Source organism: Neovison vison, chromosome X (assembly GCF_020171115.1).
Source record: "Neovison vison isolate M4711 chromosome X, ASM_NN_V1, whole genome shotgun sequence".
Taxonomy (NCBI): domain Eukaryota; kingdom Metazoa; phylum Chordata; class Mammalia; order Carnivora; family Mustelidae; genus Neogale; species Neogale vison.
The window spans coordinates 70608084-70630304 of record NC_058105.1 but is presented as its reverse complement, the minus strand read 5'-3'; the positions used below and the strand labels follow the sequence as shown (position 1 = coordinate 70630304).

The window sequence follows — 22221 nt, the reverse complement described above, 5'->3', positions numbered from 1 at the left end:
CTACCCCCCAGAGTTTTAGAGAATGCTTTCCTACTTCTCCAGCCTGTTTATCAGTTCCTCCTGCCCTCCTGTCACTGAAAAGTCCCATTTGCTAAATCCCTCATCTCTTCAGGAGAGGGAAGAGGGAAAGGATCTGTAATTTATTGAATTACAAATTATCTTCATTCTCCCAACAGCCTCGACAGGCAGACATTATCATCCATGTTTTATAATTGAGGAAACCAAGGCTTAGAGTGATTAAATAGTTTGTTGAAGTTACTCAGCTAGCAAGTGGTGGAGCAAGGACTCAAACCCGGGGTATTTTGTTCCAAAGCCCGTATTGTTTTGTTTTGTTTTTTACCACACCATTTTGCCTCATAGCATTCTCTGATGAGCTCAAAAACTATTAACCCACTACATGCTCTTGTTGGAATTGGAATTCCTTTATGCAATTTCCTATTAGAGGCCTCTAAACCAAACAATCAAGATTGCACAGGTATGAAGGCCTAGGCTTGCCAACAATAAGACAAGGCTTAGAAGACACTAGGTTATTGACCAGAAAGACTGTCAGGACATAGAATTATCCCACAGCTTTGATGCTTTTCTGCTTCAGGCTTCTGATATGAGTCAAACGTCAGATTCCTCTCTGCTAGAATGAGCAAACATTTGTAGGATTCCCCAAAACCTGCCCATAAAGCTGTGTCAAACTGTTTCTCTTTAAATGGATTGTTCTGCATGACCTTTTTCTGCAGTGAGTGCTCTAAAAGGGAGTTCTGGATTTCTTGCTCCCTTTCCTAAACAGAAGCTAAGTTGTACATTTGTGCCACAGCCTCCTGATTTGTATGACACCAACACGTCCCTCAGTATGTCTCGAGATGCCTCTGTATTTCAAGATGAGAGCAGTATGTCTGTCCTGGATATTCCCGCTGCCTCTCCAGAGAAGCAGGTGACGCAGGTAGGATGTTCTCCTTCTCGTTGCGGCATTGGTAATGTGCTTCGGTGTGGGGAGTGGGAGAGAGATGATGTTGATACGTGACATGCATCATGAATGATTGGGCCCCTTTGGCCCTGGGCATGAAGGCTTAGAAGTGGGTTTTCGAGGTGGGCTGGTGGCAGGTCTCATGACCGGCATTGTCTTCTGTCTGTCCCCATGGGCAGAGTCAGGCACAACAGCTCCTCAGGGAAGGCACAAATATGAAAAGTGTATGAGGCATCAGAGCAACCTCATAGGTGACTAGAAAGACCAATTGCATTCAGAGACAGAGTTCAAAATAATTGGCCCTGCTACCGTACTGTATGGATGCTATAATCTAAGTTAAAATTATTTATAAAATTAAGTTAAATTTTTAAAAATTGGCCTGTTCTAGAGTGCCCGAAGATGCTCCTGATCTGAAGCCAAAAATCCTATCAGCTGCTCTGTCAGGCTTCCACTGGAGAGTACAAAACCCAGGAGAGTTTTTCTATCCCGAAGAGTCCTAACAGAAGCTAAGGAAAGCTTGGGTTAGGAAGGAAGAGTCTCCTTGTGATGATACAGCAAGAGCAGACCAAGGACCTTCCTATTCGGGTTTTTTGTTTCTTGTTGGTTTGTTGTTTTTGTTTTTGTTTTTGTTTTTTTTAACTCTACCAGTGATTTCCAAAGAATGGGAAAAAGCACACATGCCTTGAGCTGTGTAAACAGCCCCCACTAGCTGTGGGATTGGCTGGGATGTCAGGGAGGAGCATCTGGCCTGGGTAAGAGCCCGTGGTTAACTCCTACAGGCACGTCCCTCAATGATGTGCTGTTTGTGTTCCTTACTCAGATGCACCAGGGCCGAGGTAGGCTGGGCGAGGAAGACTCTGATGTAGATATTGAAGGGTATGATGATGAGGAGGAGGATGGGAAACCTAAGACTCCAGCCCCAGTGAGTATGCTTATAGAAGGCTTATGGTTACGTTACACCCTCGTATGATAGGAGCCCCACTAGCACAGGGCAGGCCAAATCCCAAGCTGATATCAGAGAGTCCGTAGTGAGGCCCAATCAGACTTTAATCCTTAGAAAATTAGCTAAACGAATTCATCCACCACAGTTACTTACCTTCTTGTGAGGCAGCAAGGGGGGTGCTGGTGGTGGCTTCTGGTCTCTTACTTGGTCGATTGATGGGACTTTGTCCTCAACTGGTCCCATTCAGGAAGGCGAAGATGCAGATGGCGATCTTGCCGATGAAGAGGAAGGAGCCGTGCAGCAGCCTCAAGCCAGTGTCCTATACGAAGACTTGCTTATGTCTGAAGGAGAAGATGATGAGGAAGATGCTGGGAGTGACGAAGAAGGAGACAATCCTTTCTCTGGTAGGTCTTGTCCGTGGCTTCTGTTCTACGTAGCTCACCATAGCACCCTAAGGACTGGATAGGAAATTCTGGGCCACGTGTGCTTTTACCAGAAACTGCTCTTTTCTTGAAGTCTCATTAATAGACCCAGAGTCCTGAGTGCTCACAGGATGAGGACCTTCATCAGCCTTTGAGGAGGTAAAGAAATGTAACATAGTTCAAAAGGTGATCGTGGAAGAGGCAATGCCCCAGTAGCATCTTTGACTTGAATATTTGATAAAGAAGAACAAAGAGCTGTTATGTTTATAATAGGGAAATGGTGGCAGGGGATAAGGAAATAAGATCATCCTTTACTCAGCCGTAAGAAAGAATGAGATCCTGCCATTTCTGGTGACATGGATGAACCTAGAGGGTATAACGTTGAGGTAAATAAGTCAGTCAGAGAAACACAAAATACCACATGATTACACTCATATGTGGGATCTAAAAAAAACCGTACAAAGCAGAAACAGACCCCTAAGTACGGAGAACAAACTGATGGTTTCCAGAGTACAGTGGGGTGGGGGGGTTGGGCAGATGGGTGTGAAGGGGAGAGGGAGATCTAGGCTTCCAGTGACGGAATGAATAAGCCACGGGAATAAAAAGCACAGCATATGGAATGTAGTCCATGATATTGTAATAGTATTGCACGTTGACAGATGGTAGCTACATTTGCAGCAAGCATAGCATGCAGTGCTGTATGTACTGCCAAACCACTGTGTTGTAATCCTGAAACTAATAACATTGTACGTCAACTGTCTTTCAGTTAAAAAAATATATATATCCTACTTAGTTTATTTTGTCAATTAATGGCAATGGCAGGGAGAAGTACAGGAGAGGATTGGGGGAAAAACAAAACTGGACTGAGATGAGAAAAGGAAGTGGTTATTTGGGTTCTGTTTCCAAACTGTGGTCTTGCTAATGTTGGTCCGAGGCTCCCCTCCGAGGTGAAGAGTCCAGGCGGGGTGCCTGTGTAGATGGAGGGCAGGAACTGGTTTGGAAAGACCAAGCCAAAGATGGCAATTCTGTCCAGCTTATCTCAGGACCGTCCTCTTTTCACAGCTATCCAGCTGAGTGAAAGTGGAAGCGACTCCGATGTGGGATCCAGTGGGATAAGACCCAAACAGCCCCGTATGCTTCAGGAGAACACAAGGATGGGCATGGAAAATGAAGAAAGCATGATGTCCTATGAGGGAGACGGTGGGGAGGCTTCTCATGGTTTGGAGGACAGCAACATCAGGTAATCGGCAGCAACACACTCCAGGGCTGTGGCCTCAGGGCTCAGCTGTGATGGCAGAGGGCCCAGCCTCAGATTACTTTCATCCAACAAACGTTTCCACAGCTCCCTCAAGGGCCAGGCATTGTGCTGGGCCCTTGGGGAGACACAGAGGAACAAGCCATATCCTGCCCTCAAGGAGCTCACAGTCTCGTGGAAGAGACTGATAACAAACAAAATCATTGCAAGTACAGTGTGCTGAGTGTAGAATGCCAAGTTGCTGCTGAGGAGGGGGTATCTCCCTCTGCTTAGAGGGGGCAGGGAAAGCATGGAAGATGAGGGAACATGGACCTGGCAGTAAGGCCAAATAGGAGTCTACTAAGTAGAAAAGTGGCAGGAGGTGAGGAGACCCTTAGAGACAGAACAGTAGGTCCAAAGGCACAGAAACCAAAGGATGTTCCAGGGTGAACGGAGGTTGTGGGGAGTTGAGGCTCCGAGAGCAACAAGGCATTTTATCGTTGAGGACCTTACATGACATGTTAAGACACTTGGAGCTTGGGTAATAGGAATCATCACTTCAAGGAGAAAGAAGTAACGTCGGATTTTTATGTTCAGTAACTCTAGGGTAATGGTAAGGATTTCAAATGGGATCTGTCAGAAGTGGGGGAAAGGAAGGGATATATTTAAGAGCTATTCAGAGGATAGATCAGTTGGATTTGGGAGATACAGACATAAAATGAATGGGAATGTCACTGAGAGGGAAGTGGAAAGAGCAGGTATTCGATGAGGTGGGAAAGGAGGGAAAAATGAATTTGTCTTTGGACTTGTTAGATTTTTTTTAAAGATTTTATTTATTTATTTGACAGAGAGAAATCACAAGTAGATGGAGAGGCAGGGAGAGAGATAGAGAGGGAAGCAGGCTCCCCGCTGAGCCGAGAGCCTGATGCGGGACTCGATCCCAGGACCCTGAGATCATGACCTGAGCCGAAGGCAGCGGCTTAACCCACTGAGCCACCCAGGCGCCCCTGGACTTGTTAGATTTAAGGTACATCAGATACATCTAACCACACGTGTCCAGCAAGCAATTAGAGTCTTTATGTACTCCTTAAGCAAATATTTATCACAAGTACAAAAGCAACTAAGGTGCGGTCCCTTCATTCAAGGAGCTCAGTGTAGTGGGGAACCTAGAACAGGTTAATAGATGATCATAGTGTGACATGGAGCGTGTTCTGATAGGCAACCGCAGGGTTTTTCTGGGACTTGGGTAGGAGAGGGATAGGAGAGCTACTTGGAGGGGGAAACTGAACTAACTCAGATGAGCAATTAGCTAGACAAAGAAGGAAGCGAAGGGCACTTCGGAGAGCAAGAACAGCATTATGAGGCACTAAACAGTTCTAGCGCGTGCAGGCAGCTTGGTGTGGCCGGAGCTTTTCATCCATGATCTGTGTGATAGAGATGATTTACAGAGGTAGGTAAGGACCAAATCATGAAGGGCCTGAAAGTTCAGGGCAGACATTGAATGAGAGGTATGAGCAGATCTACATTTTTGCAAAGAGTGTTCTGTACCTGAAAAGAAATGCACATGGCCAATAAATACATGAAAAAATAATTCCCCTAGGAATTAAAGGAAGGCAATAAAACAATGAAATGCAGTATTTTTACCTACAAGATTAACAAAGATTAAAATGAATGATAATGCCCAGTGTTGGGAAGGTGTGAGGGAAAAGACATTCTCCAATGACTGCTGGTGATGTGAATTGATAAAATGAGTGGGTAGGAGAGAGGCATAGCAATTTATCGTTATAAACCAAAAACTTAAAAAATCTGCATCCCCTTTGGCCCCCCAAAATCCATGTCTACAAAATTATTCTGTATCAGTAATGAAATACCTTCATCAAGACGTTTGTACAAGGAGTTTAATCACAGTATTGTTTTTCGATATGGGGAATATTGGAGACTCCTTCAGTGTCCCAGTGAGAAACAGTTGTTATCAATCATGTGATGGCCATATAGTGGAGTACCATAAAGCAATTGAAAGCATGCTATAGATGTGTGTTTATTGACATGGAAGGATGTTCATTATAATCAGTGAAAAAAGCAGAATCCTGAAGTATTCCAGTTTTGTAAAGTAAAAAATGTTTAAGCATCTAAATTCAGTGCATAGAAAAAAAAATTAAGGTGATCATATACCAGGAGATTATCTCTGGGTAGTGGAGTTACTGGTGATTTTTTTTTTCTGGCGTGTATTTTATTAAAAAAACAAAACAAAACAAAACAGTGAACATGCATTGCGTGTATGGTGGGTTTGGGGGGATTTTTTGTTTTGTTTTTTGTTTTTTAGCAAAATTAAGAATAAAGAAACAAAAAGAGCACTGTGGCAGAAGTGTGAAGAATGAACTGGAGGAGAGCAGGACCGGAGGCATGGAGATTTATTTCAGCGGTGCAGGCCAGAGATAGCAAAGGACTGAGCGAAGTCAGGCAGAGTAGAGATGGAAAAAAGGGACAGAGACAAGATATATTGAAGAAGTAGCATCTTTAGGACTGTTGACTAACTGGATCTGTAGATGAGTGAGGCTGTAAGTGGGAGAGGAAACTCTGAGGCTGTCCGAGCATTTACGGCCATGCCAGCTGGCAGTGTGGTGTTCAGGGGTTAGGGGAGCTTTTCATTCGGGTTCTTGTGAACGTGATGTTGGCAGGTTGATGTTTTGCACAGGATCATTTTCCTGTCGGGGACCTGTAGAACAGTCCAGAACGAGTCATTTTGGTGTCCAGGGAAGATTAGATGGGCTGATCCTGTGGTGGCCCCGAGAACAGGATGGTGCCTGAGCTTGAGAGATGGCCTGTTTCTCTTCTCAGTTATGGGAGCTATGAGGAGCCTGATCCCAAGTCGAACACCCAAGACACAAGCTTCAGCAGCATCGGTGGGTATGAGGTATCAGAGGAGGAAGAAGATGAGGAGGAAGAGCAGCGCTCTGGCCCCAGCGTACTAAGCCAGGTCCACCTGTCAGAGGACGAGGAGGACAGTGAGGATTTCCACTCCATTGCTGGGGACAGTGACTTGGACTCTGATGAATGAGGCTTCCTTTGGGCCTCCCTTTAGCCTTCCCTGTTCTCCAGCCTAGGTGGCTCACATTCCCTAATGTTCATACCTGTATAGAGTCTGATCCTGAAATCACGAGATTGACTAACGCCTTAGCCCTTAAGAAATAGTATATAAATGGTAATAAATTACCTCCTCTGATCTTCCTAGGGCAGTGTCACACTTTGATTGAAAACCAAGCAACCCCTTTTCCCATACCACTAACAAAAGGAGAACAGTCTCTTCTTTCTCGAGTGCCCTCCTTTAGCTCCACTTACAGCTCTTGGTATCACTTTTTTCCCCAGGAAGGAGAAGAAATGATGAAAGGACTAACAAATTTCACTTGTGGTCTTCTTGGTATATTAGACATTTTCCAAGCATGTTATCATCTCAGTTTTCTAATTTGCAGGCTGGAACAGGTGACAGCCCCCTTGCTGGGACAGAGAATTGGGTTCTGCTCGACTCTGTGCCCCAGTAACCACATAAACCTATTGGACAAACTGCCCATTACTTTATTTATTTGATTATACAATGCCTTGTCCCTAAATGGATTTGGGGCAAATGGCTATCAGTCTTTCAAGCAGCCTGTATGTCAGAAATGGTATATTGTCATGTGAATGTGTTCTGTGCCCGTCATCCCCAAGGGACAAGGTAGGAAAATGGTAAGGTCCTTAGTGCAAACACTGTGTGTCGTCTTTTGGTTTTTTTTATGCCTAGGATATGGTTCTGTGCATTGTAGGTGCTCAGGAAATGTTCCTACAATCATAACATCCTTGAAAGACTTGTTTTTTGACCATCTTCTCTGTGGTAAGCACTCAATCAGATCCTTGGGGTGCAAAAGTAAATAAGACACACCGCTTTTAACTATAGAGCTCGCCCTCGATTTGGGAGAGGGGAGTAGAATTAAAAACTTTGTTTCTTAAATCATTACCACGGTGCCGTGAGCTAAGCGCATTGAAGACACTAAATGTAAAATAGAGGGGAAAACAGAGGAGTGACTGTGTCTGAAAAAGTCAGGGAGGTCTTCCTAGAGGTAATTTATAGGCTGACTGTTGAAGAACGAGTAGGAGCTGCCAGATGGAAAAGTCCAGGCGGAGTGTAACCTGCTGTCTCTACTAGAGATAGCAGGGTGTGTTCCCAATCTGTGCATGTGTGTGCCTGCCTGTCTTGTTCCAGAAAGGGGTGGAGGTGGTTTGTGCTCCAGTCCCTTAATGCTTGAGTGCCTGGAGACAAGACGGAAAAGACTGGCAGGAAACATACCCTCGATGCTAATGGGTGCGAACTGTAATTATTATAGGAAATGAGGAGTGCATCAAATTTTTGTGTTAGAAATTTTCTATACGTGGAATGAAAAACATTGAAGAATCCTATGTAACAGACAAGTTTGACCCCGCTTTTGTAAAGACAAAACCACGTGTGTATATTTATATGTGTGTATATACTTGTATATACAGAGGAAAAGGTCTGAAGGGATATATGCTGAACTGTTCACAGTGATAACCTCTGGGAAATGGGATCGGAGGGGAGGGAGCTATGCGGTTGTGTGTATATTGGGAATGTATTGTGCTTTTATTTCTATATCATTTGAAACTTTTTATAATTATGTACTATTTTTGTAATAAAAAGAATCTTTTTAAAATACCCAGCCATAGTGTGGAGAATGGTTTGGAGGGGAGCAAATCTAGTCAGTCTAGAGCTGAGGGGCATGAATTTGAGAGATCTTCAGGGGGTAGAATCAGTAGGACTTGACCAGCTGGCATTCGAGGGTGGAAAAGGAGGAATGGGATGGAAGGTGCTTTCAGAATTTGGGTTTGGGAGACTGGGCGGGTGCATGGTATGCATTCATTTGTTCATTCAACTTTTATCAAGCAGTCTGCTGGATGCTGATATAAAAGTAAGGTCTAGTTTCTGATTGCAGGGAACTTTAAGGGCTGGAATGAGAGGGAGAGACATGTCAATAAGTTTAATAAAATGTACTGTTTGCAATATATACTTGACAAGGATCTGTGGTGAGAGGCAGGAGTTACCAACTCTGCTTCTGGAGTAAGGATGTGCTGGTTTCACAGGGGAGACCTTTGAGATGGATCTTGAAAAGTAGGTAGTTTGCCAGACAGAGGGAAGGGGAGGGAGGAGGGCCTTCTTGACAGAGGGTGTGGAATTACCCAGCCCCTTCATAGAACGAATAGTTCTGAATGGGTGGAACAGATGGATCATATGTCAGATGGTGAGGACCGTACTCACGATCGGTGCTCATTTTAGAGAGAACGTGCTGGCCGCACTTCGAAAACGGATGGACTGGGGGAAGAGGGTGGTGCCAGATGAGAGGAGGCCGACTCAAGCTGGCCGAGGCTTGGGCAGTAGGGACGTGATGAGAGGTACACTTTGGTGACTGATTGACTGGATGATGGAAGGTGAAAGAGCGGACCCTAAGTTTCTGACCTAGGTGACCAGGTCAGTGGTGATGCTGTTCACAGGCTGCGGTTGGAAGGTAGGAGAAATAGCTGCGTTTGGTTGGAAGCATGGAAATTGAAAGGGTGATAGGTGGAAACCCTAGGATTTGTGTAACCTCAGGAGCAGGTGCGATCGGCCAGAAAACGTGTCGTCAAAAGAGCATGGAGATCAGAATCCCTGTGAAAACCAATATTTGGAGGTGGCCAGAAATAGAAGCAAACCCAGAAAAGTGGTATTTCTCAAACCAAAGAAGGAGTTTTAAGACAAACCACTCCCCCGCCCCCCGCAAAAATACAACATGGTTGCCACGGAGCAGTAGAGTAAAAGGAAGCCTGAGGGAGAGAGCCTTGGGTTTTGTCATCTAGGAGGTCCCTGGTGGCCTTAGCTAGCAGAAGCAGTTGTAGAGGAGTGAAATTGGAAGCCAGCCAGCAACAGGGTCCAAGGAGCCCATGGAAGATGAGTGACCATAGAGACCATAGACTACTCTTGAGAAGCAAGGCTGTGAGGCTTAAAAGGGGGGAGAGTCGTAAAGGGGGAGATAAGTAACCATGCCTATATGAGCTTAGGGGAGAAAACAAGAGAGAAAGGGGTTGGGGGAAAAAAAAAACAGGATAACTGTTGGGAAGCCCTGTGTGAGAACAGGTGGGAATGTTAGGAAGCAAAGCCAGCATGCATACCAGCAGGAAAGAAGTCCTTTTCCCTAAGATCCCAAAGGATGGATGTCCCAGATCAGTGTGTAGATATGGGAAGTAGGAAGCTGGAAGAGTTCCCACTTCATAGCTTCGGTTCCCTCTGGGAAAGAGGGAAGAAGATCCTTGGGAGAAAAATGAAAATGGTCTGGGATCGTGAATAGAAGGTGGCGCTAGTCCCCATTGGTAGCAAGGAGGTGGAATCGTGGCACATCCATTCGGTGGAAAAGCGCGCAGCTGTTAAAAATAGAATGAGGAAGAGCAGTGTGTATTCATAGGGAATGGTGTTCTTGAAAAAAAAAGAGAGAGAGAGAATAGGCAATGATGTTCGATTTCATTTGTTTGGGGGACAAGGAGGATATACATCCATGTTTGCATACTCACAGAGAGGAGGTGGCAAGGTGCACTTGAAGCTGTTAACACCTCTAGGAGTGAAGTAGAACGGGGGAAGGGAGGGAAGAAGGGCTCATTCTTTTCACCCCAACCCCTCTACTCATGTTGAAGTGTTTCTTTTTGGTTTGGTTTTTTAATGGTCCCTGAAGGAAATGGGAGCTGGAGCTGACAGGAGCCAAAAAAGGATTGCTGGGTGTTGAACAAGCAAATGAGGTTACAGAAGTTAATTTGAAACGGCACCAAATTGGGGTGCCTGGGTGGCTCGGTTGGTTAAGTGTCAGACTCTAGATCTCAGCTCAGGTCTTGATCTCAGGGTCATGAGTTCAAGCCCTGCATTGGGCTCCACGCACGCCCACCTACTTAAAAATGAATAATTACATACAAATATACATACATACCTTTAACCAATTTACTTTATCGTGTGATTTTTCTCCAAGGCTGTGTTGACAGCAACACAGCTGTCAGGGTGTAGAACCAAAGGTAAGCAGTTTGGGGTGAAGACCCAAATATAGGAGAGAAATTGGTGGAATTTCTTTTGGTCACTCTTTGTTGACAACTCTGTACCAAGACCTTGCTGGGTGGCTGTCATTGGCAGATAGGTATGCATGTGTTACTTTGATAAAGTTAAGATGTTTTGTAAAAATCTGGGAAGGTAAGCAATGAAAGAACCACACAAGGTGCTTTGAAAGACTGGCCAGAGAAGTGTGAAGAGAACAGGATATACTGTTTTCAGGGAAGCCAAAGGAGAATTTCAAAGGATGGAATTGAGGTCAGTGATGTCTAGTACTTGCAGAAAGGTCAGTCGTGTCCTTTGGACTTGGCAATCGGTGAGCCTAGTGCAGACCGTTTTCTTGGAGTGGTGGGTACAGAAACCAGATGGTAAGTGGGCTGAAGAATTAAATGGGAGGAAGTAGACACAGAGCTTGATTTGATTAAGTAATAGCCATCATTCACTGTGCCAGCCTCTGTGCAGAGAGCCCTTCTTACCTAACCTCACTCAGTCCAGAACCATCTATGAGATAGGTGTTATTATTCCCATTTTACAAATGAGGGAACACGTTCAGAGGTACAAAGGGTAGAGGGATTAGTCTTGGACTGCAGAAGGACCCCCCCTTTTTTAAGATCTATTTATTTATTTTAGAGAGAAAGTGAGTGGGGGATGGGGGGAAGAGGGAGAGGGAAAGAATCTCAAGCAGGCTCCCCACTGAGCATGGTTTCGGACATGGGGCTTGATCTCACAATCTGGAGATCATGGCCCAAGCTGAAATTAAGAGTCACACGTTTAAGTGACTAAGCCACCCAGGTGCCCCAGAAGGACCCCCTTGACCAGAAGAATGAGTGTTGGATATATCTAAGCAGTAGAAAGGGGGTAAACCATGCCTCTGGGCATTGTAGACCCTAATAAGGAGTTTTGTCTTTATCTGAAAAGTAGTGAGACACTTTTCTATGGCAGAGGAGTGGAGCTGGAGAAGGTTCCCTCAGCTTTGTATTTCTAAAACTTCGATCCCTTATCAGTATAAAAATAGTTAATTTCTTTCCTATTGGTAGTTTAAGTTTCTTTCCCAATTCCAGGGTCTTAGGTATCACAGGACAGTATTTGCCTAAATACAATAATCTGACTTGATTCCCCCTGACTTTGAAGAGAGACAACTGGTGTGCTTATTAAAAACCCTGTTTCCCAGGCCCCAATCCAGCCCTCTTGAGTCAGAATGTCTAGGGAAGAGGACTGGTGTTCTGTGTATTTTACAGATAGCCCAGGTAATTCTTAATCTGAGAGGTTTGGGAAACTGATCCAGCGACATTCCCAAATTACTGCTAGCCTCTACATCAGCTGTTGTTTTTATTTAGTATTTTTTAAGGATTTTATTTATTTACTTGACACAGAGAGAGAGAGAGATCACAAGCAAGCAAAGAGGCAGGCAGAGAGAGAGCAGGAAGCAGGCTCCCTGCGGAGCAGAGACCCCCCCCCCTCCGCCCTGTGCAGGGCTCAATCCCAGGACCCTGAGATCATGACCTGAGCCGAAGGCAGAGGCTTAACCCAGTGAGCCACCGAGGTGCCCTTTTATTTTATTTTTTTAAAAGATTTTATTTATTTATTTGACAGAGAAAGAGATCACAAGCAGGCGGAGAGGCAGGCAGAGGGAGAGGGAGAAGCAGGCTCCCTGCTGAGCAGAGAGCCCGACGTGGGGCTTGATCCCAGGACCCTGGGATCATGACCTGAGCCAAAGGCAGAGGCTTAACCTCACTGAGCCACCCAGGTGCCCCGAGGCGCCCTTTTATTTAATATTTTTTAAAGATTTTATTTGAGAGGGAGAGAGTGGGCACACAAGCCGGAGGTGGGGGCGGGGTAAAAGGAGAGAGACAGGTAGACTCCACACTGAGCGTGGCGCCCAGCGCTGGACCCGGAGATCATGACCTTAGCCAAAATCAAGAGTCCTTCAACCAAATGAGCCACCCAGGTACCCTCAGCTCTTCTTAAACTAATATATATCCAACTGGCACTGGAGTCACTTATTATAAATTCAAATTCCTGGGCTTGGAATGTGCATTTTTAATATGCCTACCTTAATGTAATAATAGTAACAATATCAATAAGTTTTTTTGGTAACTATAAATGCTTTCGAAGAAATACACAATCACAGGTTTTTTTAAATTATTGGGTAAATAATGTGAATTTATCTTTTGCTTTTTGGCTCATAAAAATAGTCAAAGGTTCTAAAAATAAGAAGTTACCTTTATTTTTTTAAGATTTTGTTTATTTATTTGAGAGAGAGAGAGAGAACACAAGTGGGGAGAGGGAGAGGGAGAGAAGCAGGCTCCCTACTAGGGAGCCTGATGCAGGACTTGATCCCGGGACCCCAAGATCATAACCTGAGCCGAAGACAGACGCTTAACCAAATGAGCCACCCAGGCACCCCTAAGTTACCTTTAATATTTTGTATCTCACGGGACGCCTGGGTGGCGCAGTTGGTTGGACGACTGCCTTCGGCTCAGGGCGTGATCCTGGAGTCCCGGGATCGAGTCCCACATCAGGCTCCCAGCTCCATGGGGAGTCTGCTTCGCTCTCTGACCTTCTCCTCGCTCATGCTCTCTCTCACTGTCTCTCTCAAATAAATAAATAAAATCTTTAAAAAAAAATATTTTGTATCTCACCCATTATTTACAAATGTTATGCAGAAACTGTGATAGTTTATATATAAATTATAAATTCTGCAAGTTGGCTTAAATAGATGTAAGAGTTTCAAAATCATTTCTTTTAAATTTTCCTTACATAGGTTTGGATTTCCTACATTTTGGGGACTTGGAATCCAGTGTTTCCAATCAACTCCATATTACAGCTTTTCAAATTTTTAAAAGATCCATTCACCCTGATTTACAATAAAATAAAAATGTATGCTTATATCCTATATTTGTGACTCTCTCACTTCTATAGTACAAAAAAGACCCATCAACCAAAAATTGGTTTTTTTCCTATCTATAATATATGTAAGAAATGCTCAAATAACAGAAGAAGCAGAATTAAATTGCATTTTAGTAGGCAGTAAGTAATAAAAAAAGAAAGTTGGGGTGCCTGGGTGGCTCAGTGGGGTGAGCCTCTGCCTTTGGCTCAGATCATGATCTCAGGGTCCTGGGCTTGAGCCCTGCATCCGGCTCTCTTCCCTCTCTCTCTGCCTGCCTCTCTGCCTACTTGTGATCTCTGTCCAAAAAAAAAAAAAATGTAGGGGCGCCTGGGTGGCTCAGTGGGTTAAAGCTTCTGCCTTCGGCTCAGGTCATGATCCCAGGTCCTGGGATCGAGCCCCGCATCAGGCTCTCTGCTCAGCAGGGAGCCTGCTTCCTCCCTCTCTGCCTGCCTCTCTGCCTATTTGTGATCTCTGTCTGTCAAATAAATAAATAAATAAAATCTTTTTAAAAAATGTAGTATCAGTGATCACAAAACTGTTCACTCTTCCTTTGTTTTCTTCTTTATGAAATCAGGAGTATTTTAAGAGGAAGAAATAGCTAAATTGGAAAACTGGAAGCAAATGTCTAAAGTAGAGAAATAGTTAAATAATTAGGCAGGAAAAAGGATTTGCAAATGAGAAATAGTTGCTTCATTTTCCCAGCTGTGTCAGAAGAAAGTACATCAGTAGTAGTAAGTGTATTAAACGCTGTGTTTTTTATGATTTATTTATTTATTTGAGAGAGAGAATAAGTGTGTGCTTACACTAGCATGAGGGGTAGGGGCAGAGGGATAGGGAGAGAAAGAACCTGTTATTTTTGGAGGGGGGTGGAAATCTTAAGCAGGCTCCACTCCCAGTGCAGAGCTAGACACAGGGCTCAATCTCACGACCCTGAGGTCATGACCTGAGGTGAAATCAACATGCGGATGCTTAATGACCTAGCCACTCAGGCATCCCTGGGAGAAGGATTATTATTTTTTTATTATTAACATAAGTTATATTATTTGTTACAGTGGTACAGGTCTGGGATTCATCTGTCTTACACAATACACAATGCTTGCCACAGCACATACCCTCCCCAGTGTCCATCACCCAGCCACCCCATTCCCCTACCCCACTCCACTCCAGCACCCAGGGGCGCCTGGGTGGCTCAGTCGGTTAATCTTCTGCCTTTGGCTCAGGTCATGATCCCAGGATCCTGGGATTGAGGCCCGCATCGGGCTTCCTGGTCATCAGGAATCCTGTTCTCCCCCTCCCACTCACTTTGCTTCTGTTCCCTCTCTTGCTGTGTCTCTCTCTGTCAAATAAATAAATGAAAAATATTTTTAAAAAAAGAAGAAGAAGAAGAAGAAGAGGGACGCCTGGGTGGCTCAGTTGGTTAAGCTGCTGCCTTCGGCTCAGGTCATGATCCCAGGGTCCTGGGATTGAGTCCCGCATCTGGCTCCTTGCTCAGTGGGGAGCCTGCTTCTCTCTCTGCCTCTGCCTGCCGCTCTGCCTGCTTGTGTTCTCCCCCTTGCGCGTGCTCTCTCTCTCTCTCTCTCTCTGACAAATAAATAAATAAATAAAATATTTAAAGAAGAAGAAGAAAGAGTCTCGGGGCACCTGGGTGGTTCAGTCAGTCAAGCGTCTGCCTTTGGCTCGGGTCATGATCCCAGGGTCCTGGGATCCCTGCATCAGGCTCCCTGCTCAGTGGGGAACCTGCTTCTCCCTCTGCCATTCCCCCCAGCCTGCACTCTCTAGCACACACACTCTCTCTGTCAAATGAATAAATAAAATCTTAAAAAAAAAAAGAGTCTCTTATGGTTTGTCTCCTTCTCTGGTTGGTTCTGGTTTCATTTTTTGGGAGGAGGATTATTTTTAAAGCCTCCCAAGTAGTAGGGAGGACTCTCCACCTCTTCCCCAATCCCTGATTTAGACAATTAGATGAAATTTCTCCAATTTTGCAAAAATTCTTAGGCCTAAGTACTTAAATTCAAATACAACTGATTCCTTATCAATAAGAAATTTTCAGCTTTGGGGGCGCCTGGGTGGCTTGGTGGGTTAAGCCACTGCCTTCGGCTCAGGTCATGATCTCAGGGTCCTGGGACTGAGTCCCGCATCGGGCTCTCTGCTCAGCGGGGAACCAGCTTCCCTCTCTCGCTCTCTGCCTGCCTCTCTACTTGTGATCTCTCTCTCTGTCAAATAAATAAAATCTTTAAAAAAGAAAAAAAGAAAATTTCAGCTTTTATCTTTGTTCTGCTTTATCAAGCAGCTTTCAGTCTGTCAAACAGTGGTTAAAATAGTCTTTTTTTGAGATTTGTATTTATTGACAGAGAGAGAGCACAAGAGGGTGTGGGCCGCAGAGGGAGAGGGAGAAATAGGCTCCCCGCTAGGCAGGGATCCTGACACGGGGCTCGATCCCAGGACCCTGAGATCATGACCTGAGCCAAACGCAGACACTTAAGTGACTGAGTCACCCAGGCACCCCTGAAATAATGAATCTTAACTTGCTCGGGGAGGTGGGGTATGGACAATTTTGAAAATATAAAAGGGAACCTGGGTGGTTCAGTCGGTTAAGCATCCGACTGGTGATTTCAGCTCAGGTCATGATCTTAGGGTCGTGGGATCAAGCCCCATGTCGGGCTCCATGCTGGGCAGAGCCTGCCTGGGATACTCTCCCTCTCCCACTGCCCTTCACCCCCTTTCCCTCTCAAGAAAAAAAAAATGTGGTAAGCACTGAACTCCTCCTCCAGAAAAAAATGTAAATATATATATAAGGTTCTGTATATAAGATGTTTCTTGGACTCCTGGTTAAGAAGTTAATTTGAAGGGGGTGTGGCCTGAGGTGTAAAGAAATGTTCTCTCCAAAGGTATCTAAATCTCAAACAATAGAGCATAATTTAAATACTCCTAAATCCTAAGAAAGAATCCTAAGCAAGTTACAGGCCAGATTTCGGTGTTACAAGAGGAAGGAAAGTTGGGACAACATATTTTCATTCTCTTGAGGTAAGTTTACAAGTCATTCCACTTTCTCTAACCTTCTACATGCCAGCTCTGACTCTGCATTCCAAGAGAGTCTGTCTGTGGACAAGGAAAAAAGAGCATTCCAACAAGAACCCTCATTTCAGATGCAAATGTCTTGGAGACAATGTAATGGTGGTTTGAAATACAGGCTTAAATGTCACACTTAAGGCTTCCATGACTTCCTAGCTGTGTGACCTGGAGCAGTTAGCGAAAGGTCCGTTTTCTCAGCTGTCTGACAGGGCTGTGGAGAAAATGACAGGAGCTGATACATATAAATTACTCAGCACGGTGCCTGTCACATCTTCCACAGTCAACATTAGCTGTGGTTTATTATATATTCTGAGAAAATGAGTTCAAACATTGAGAATTACATTTCTTCCCAGTGTAAGGAATTCTAACTCCTTAAAGTGAGATCTTAAATTCCAAACACCATGTACTCTTAGGGTTTTCCAGACTAAGTAGGAGTCCTCAAGAAAGGATGGTTTGTCAGAATTACCAAGAGGATTTTTCCAAACGCTCATTCTCCTGTGAATCTTCTTCCCCACATTCAGATCTGCTTGCATCAATCACCCTGAGCTGTTTTATGCCCTTAGCTGAAAATCAGTGCCTTGGTGAGCCACTGTTACCAGGGAAAATGTGAAAAGGTAGGGGGAAGCTGAAAACCTTCAGAACCACATACCAACTTCATCTCCCATTATGGCAGGGCCAGAAAATTGAACTGTTCCATTTACTTGACTCCTCTTCATTGAAAATTAACTCTTGAGGCACCTGGGTGGCTCAGCCGGTTAAGCGTCTGCCTTCGGTTCAGGTCATGATCTCAGAGTCCTGGGATCAAGCCTCACATCGGGCTCCTTGCTCAGTGAGGAGCCTGCTTCTCCCTCTACCTTCTGCTCCCCCTGCTTGTGCTCTCTTTCTCTCAAATAAATAAATAAATCTTAAAGAAAATGAACACTTCATGACATAATCAAATTGAAAACACAAATATTTGAGAGCTCTAGACATTTCCAAGTACTATAATACACCCAAACTATTGTAGATGTGGAAAAGGCACAAGATTTTCTTCACCACTAACTTTTATTTATTTCTTCATTTCTTTTAAAATTTTTATGTTTAGTAGGCTCTACGCCCAACATGGGGCTTGAACTCACAACCCTGAGATCAAGTGGGACACCACCGACTGAGCCAGCCAGGTGCCCTTTTATTTATTTACTTAATTTTTATTTTCAGTGGGTTCACCACTAACTTTGTAATTTCAATTTCATTTTAGCTCTTCTCCAAGTTTCTTGATGTGTTTCCAGTATCCAAGGTTAGAATAAAATTGGGGGTTTTAAAATGTTTGTTTCTTGTTTCCTCTTCTTACAATTCTTTTTTTTTTTAATTTAAAATCGTAAGTTACTGGATTTAACTCTCAGCTCACCAGTTGAGTATGGCTTCTTCTAACTTTGAGCAATAAATATCAGACTGGACAGAATATATTTGCCAGAAAATGTAATATAATTCTTAAAAAGGTAAGATGAGGGGGCGCCTGGGTGGCTGGGTTGGTTGGGCATCTGCCTTTGGCAGATCATGATCTCAGGGTCCTGGGACCAAGGCCTACATCAGGCTCCCTGCTCCAAGGGAAGCCTCCTTCTCCCTCTACCTCTCCCCCTGCTTGTGCATGTGCTCTCTCTCTCTCTCTCTCTCTAATAAATAAATGAAATCTTAAAAAAAATATATACAAGGTGAGGAGATTCTCTTATAATTAAACCAGAAGTTGTTCCCTTTAACTGCATCCTAGCATGATCACTTTTTAAAAAAGATTTATTTATTTGAGAGAGAGAGAACTCGCACATGTGCAAGCAGGGGAGGGGCAGAGGGAGAAAGATAAATCTCAAGCAGACTCCCAGCTGAGTGCAGAGCCTGATGTGGGGCTCGATCTCAGGACCCTGAGATCACGACCTGAACTGAAATCAAGAGTCGGGTGCTTAACCAACTGAGCCACCCAGGGGCCCCACGTGATAACTTTTCAAATGGTTATTTAGAAGTAAGTTATTACATAGTCATACATCCACTTGATTATTACCTACTTTATATCCCAGTTTAGTCCATTGACTTTTAGTACAAGAGCTCTCTTCATCTCATAACATAAAATGCAGGTTTTTCCACGCAAACCTCTAATTATTAACATTCAAGCTGTGTTGGTTGGAGTCATGTGACAAGGACTGCCTGGAGCTTTCCCTTGATGTCAAGTCTTAGAGCCTCAGGGCTGAGATGATAGTCTCTAAATGTATCAGCAAAAGAGGCTAGGCTGCCCTGTCCCCTCCCCCCAGTACTCATTACGAAATAACTGAATTTTCATGACCTCTGCTGTCTTCCAACATATGCTATGCTTATGCATTTTTCCGGGAATGCATTTCCCTACCCAGTCTGTGATATCCTGCTTTGGAGCCTGAAGGCAGTTCAGAGAGGCCCACATGCATGATTTACAAAATAACTAGACAAGATGACTTCTGACATTTTTTCAAATTAAGATAATACATCACAGTGCCTAAGAACATGGCTTTGAAGTCAAACTCCTGTGCTCTAACTCTGGCTTTTGAGGCAAGTCCCCCGACACTGCCCCACCTTGGGCCTTCACAGTTTCCTCTTCTGTAAATGTCAGATCATCATAAAGATGAAATGAAATAACATCTGTTGAATTGCTTAGAATGATGTCTGGCACATAGTAAGCCCTCCATATGTGTTAACTGTTATTTTACTACTCAACTATTTAATTTCAATAACAATAATGCGTAGGAGAAGGGAGAGGGAACTTCCTTCATTCTGACTCCATAGCTGATGGATTCCTAAATCCCAGCCTACTGGTGGTGAAGTTCAAGTAGAAAAGCAAGGCATGCTGGTAAAACAGTGAGTGCCAAACTGCTGAGAGAGAGTAGGTTTATTCAGCAACATCCAGTTCATCATCTAGTTAGTTGACTATCGGTAGCACATATCCCAGCCCATGACCTTAGTCTCACCAACCTGATGCTATGTCCAAACCTGAAAGCAATACATGAACACTTACTAAATTATTAATCAGCTGCAAGAAATTTAACAGATAGATGAGGACTCATTTCTGCTCATCAAGGATATTGTCCACTAAATGACAAATTGAGATGAGAAGACATTGCAATCGGAATATTGCTCAGTAGGGAGAAAATCAGAACCAGGACAGTAAGTTGCATTTTACTTTTAACTTTTCACTATAGAAAGTTTTAAACGTATTTAAAAATAGAAAAGTATGATGAACCCTAATGAAGCCCCCATCTGGCTTTAACAATTATCAACATTTTTTTAGCCTTTATTTATCTACCCCCCTCCCCTTTGGGGAGGGCTGCTGTAGTGTTTTTTTTGAAAATCCCAGACATCATATTTGCCAATAAGGTATTCAGTATGTACCTCTTAAGGATAGAAACTTTAAAAATTAATAATTATCTTCATCACACACCATGAATAACAATAATCCCTGATACTATTATGAATCTGTGTTCAAATCTCCCACACTATCTCAAAAAATGTTTATATTTGGCTTGTTGACATGAGGAACAAAACTGCGTTTGGTTCCTCTGTCCTTTTTATTTTTATTTTTTTAAAGATTTTATTTATTTATTTGACAGAGAGAGATCACAAGTAGACAGAGAGGCAGGCGGAGAAAGCAGGGGAAGCAGGCTCCCTGCTGAGCAGAGAGCCCGATGTGGGGCTCCATCCTAGGACCCTGAGATCATGACCTGAGCGGAAGGCAGCAGCTTAACCCACTGAGCCTCCCAGGCGCCCCCCTCTGTCCTTTTTAAAAGTTTTTTTTATTTAATCACCTGGTGCTCATCATGACAAATGTGCTCCGTATGCCTGCCACCTTCTTCCCCTCTGGTAACCATCAGTTTGTTCTCTATAGCTAAGTATCTTTTTCTTGCTTTCTCTCTCTCTCTCTCTTTTTCCCATCTGATCATTTGTTCTGTTTTATTTTTTTAAAGATTTTATTTATTTATTTGACAGAGATCACAAGTAGGCAGAGAGGCAGGCAGAGGGGCGGGGGTGGGGGGGGAGCAGACTCCCCGCTGAGCAGAGAGCCCGATGCGGCCGGATCCCAGGACTCTGGGATCATGACCTGAGCTGAAGGCAGAGGCTTTAACGCACTGAGCCACCCAGGTGCCCTGTTCTGTTTTAAATTCCACATATGAAGGAAATCATATGATAATTGTCTTTCTCTGACGGACTTATTTACTTAGCATAATACTCTCTAGCTCGATCCATGTTGTTGTAAAGCTCAAGATTTCATTCTGTTTTATGGCTGAATAACATTCAGTCTTTGGGTAAATACCCAATAGTGTGATGACTGGGTTGTAGGGTAGCTTTATTTTTAACTTTATGAGGGCACTCCATACTGTTTTCCAGAGTGGCTGTACTGGTTTGCATTCCCACCAACAGCGCAAGAGGGTTTCCCTTTCTCTGCATCCTCACCAACACCTGTTGTTTCTTGTGGTTTTCATTTTAACGATTATACAGGGGTAAGGTGATACCTCAATGTAGTTTTGGTTTGCATTTCCCTGATGGTGATGTGCAGGTTTCCATGTGTCTGTTGGCCATGTGGATGTCTTTGGAGAAATGTTTCATGTCTTCTGCCCAGTTTTTAATCGGATTATTTGGTTTGGGGGTGGCTAGTTTTATAAGTTCTTTATATATTTTGGATACTAACCCTTTATCAGATATGTCATTTGCAAGTATCTTCTCTGATTCCATAGGTTGCAGTTGTGTTTTGTTGATGGCTTCCTTCACTGTGTGGAAGCTTTTTATTTTGATGGAGTCCCAATAGTTTATTTTTGCTTTTATTTCCCTTGCCTCAAGAGACCTATCTAGAAAAAAAAAGTTGCTACAGCCAATGTCAGAGAAGTACTGCCTGTACTGTCCTAGGATTTTTATGATTACAGGTCTCACATTTAGGTCTTTCGTCCATTTTGAATTTTTTTCTGTGCCTTGTGTAAGAACATTGTCCAGTTTCATTCTTTTGCATGTAGCTGTCCAGTTTTCCCAACACCTTTTGTTGAAAAGACTTCTCTTTAAAAAGATTTATTCATATTAGAGAATGCACACGTGAGCAGTGGGGAGGGGCAGAGGAAGAGGGAGGGGACACCAAGCACACTCCAAGCTGAGCACAGAGCCCAGCATAGGGGCCTGAAGTCACCACCCCAATGATGTGGTGTTTCACACTGATTGATCGGCGAATACTGAGCCACCCTTGCAACCCAGGAATAAATCCCACTTGATCGTGGTGAATGCTTTTTATTAATGTATCGTTGGATCCAGTTTGCCGGTATTTTGTTCAGAATGTTTATATCCATGTTCATCAAGGATATTGGCCTGTTCTATTTTTTAGTAGTATCTTTATCTGGATTTGATTTCAGGGCAATGCTGGCCTCATAGAGTGAATTTGGAAGCTTTCTTTCCTCTTCTGCCTTTTGGAATAGTTTACATGTTCAGTAGAATTTGCCTGTGAAGCGTTCACATCCTGAACTTTGTTTTTTGATTACTGATTCAATTTATTTCCTTGTAATTGGTCTCTTGAAATTTTCTATTTCTTCCTGTTTTGGTTTTGGTAGCTTATGTGTTTCGAA

The 22221-nt window shown here is 43.7% G+C and overlaps 1 protein-coding gene across 11 annotated transcripts in view; it reads left to right on the top strand.

The window, feature by feature from the left end:
* The window catches only part of TAF1 (TATA-box binding protein associated factor 1), a 72603-nt gene extending 64344 nt beyond the window's left edge, over nt 1-8259 (top strand). For 3 of the 11 annotated variants that reach the window (XM_044235693.1, XM_044235690.1, XM_044235689.1), the window contains exons 35-39: nt 782-934; nt 1779-1880; nt 2149-2305; nt 3386-3563; nt 6396-8259. In XM_044235693.1, coding sequence (XP_044091628.1) covers nt 782-934; nt 1779-1880; nt 2149-2305; nt 3386-3563; nt 6396-6615 — 810 coding nt within the window. In that variant the 3' untranslated portion in view covers nt 6616-8259. Of the gene's footprint in view, nt 1-781; nt 935-1346; nt 1474-1778; nt 1881-2137; nt 2306-3385; nt 3564-6395 lie in introns of those variants that run through there. The other 8 variants (XM_044235697.1, XM_044235696.1, XM_044235695.1 and 5 more) reach the window with 5 other exon arrangements.
* The last annotated feature ends 13962 nt before the right edge of the window (nt 8260-22221 follow it).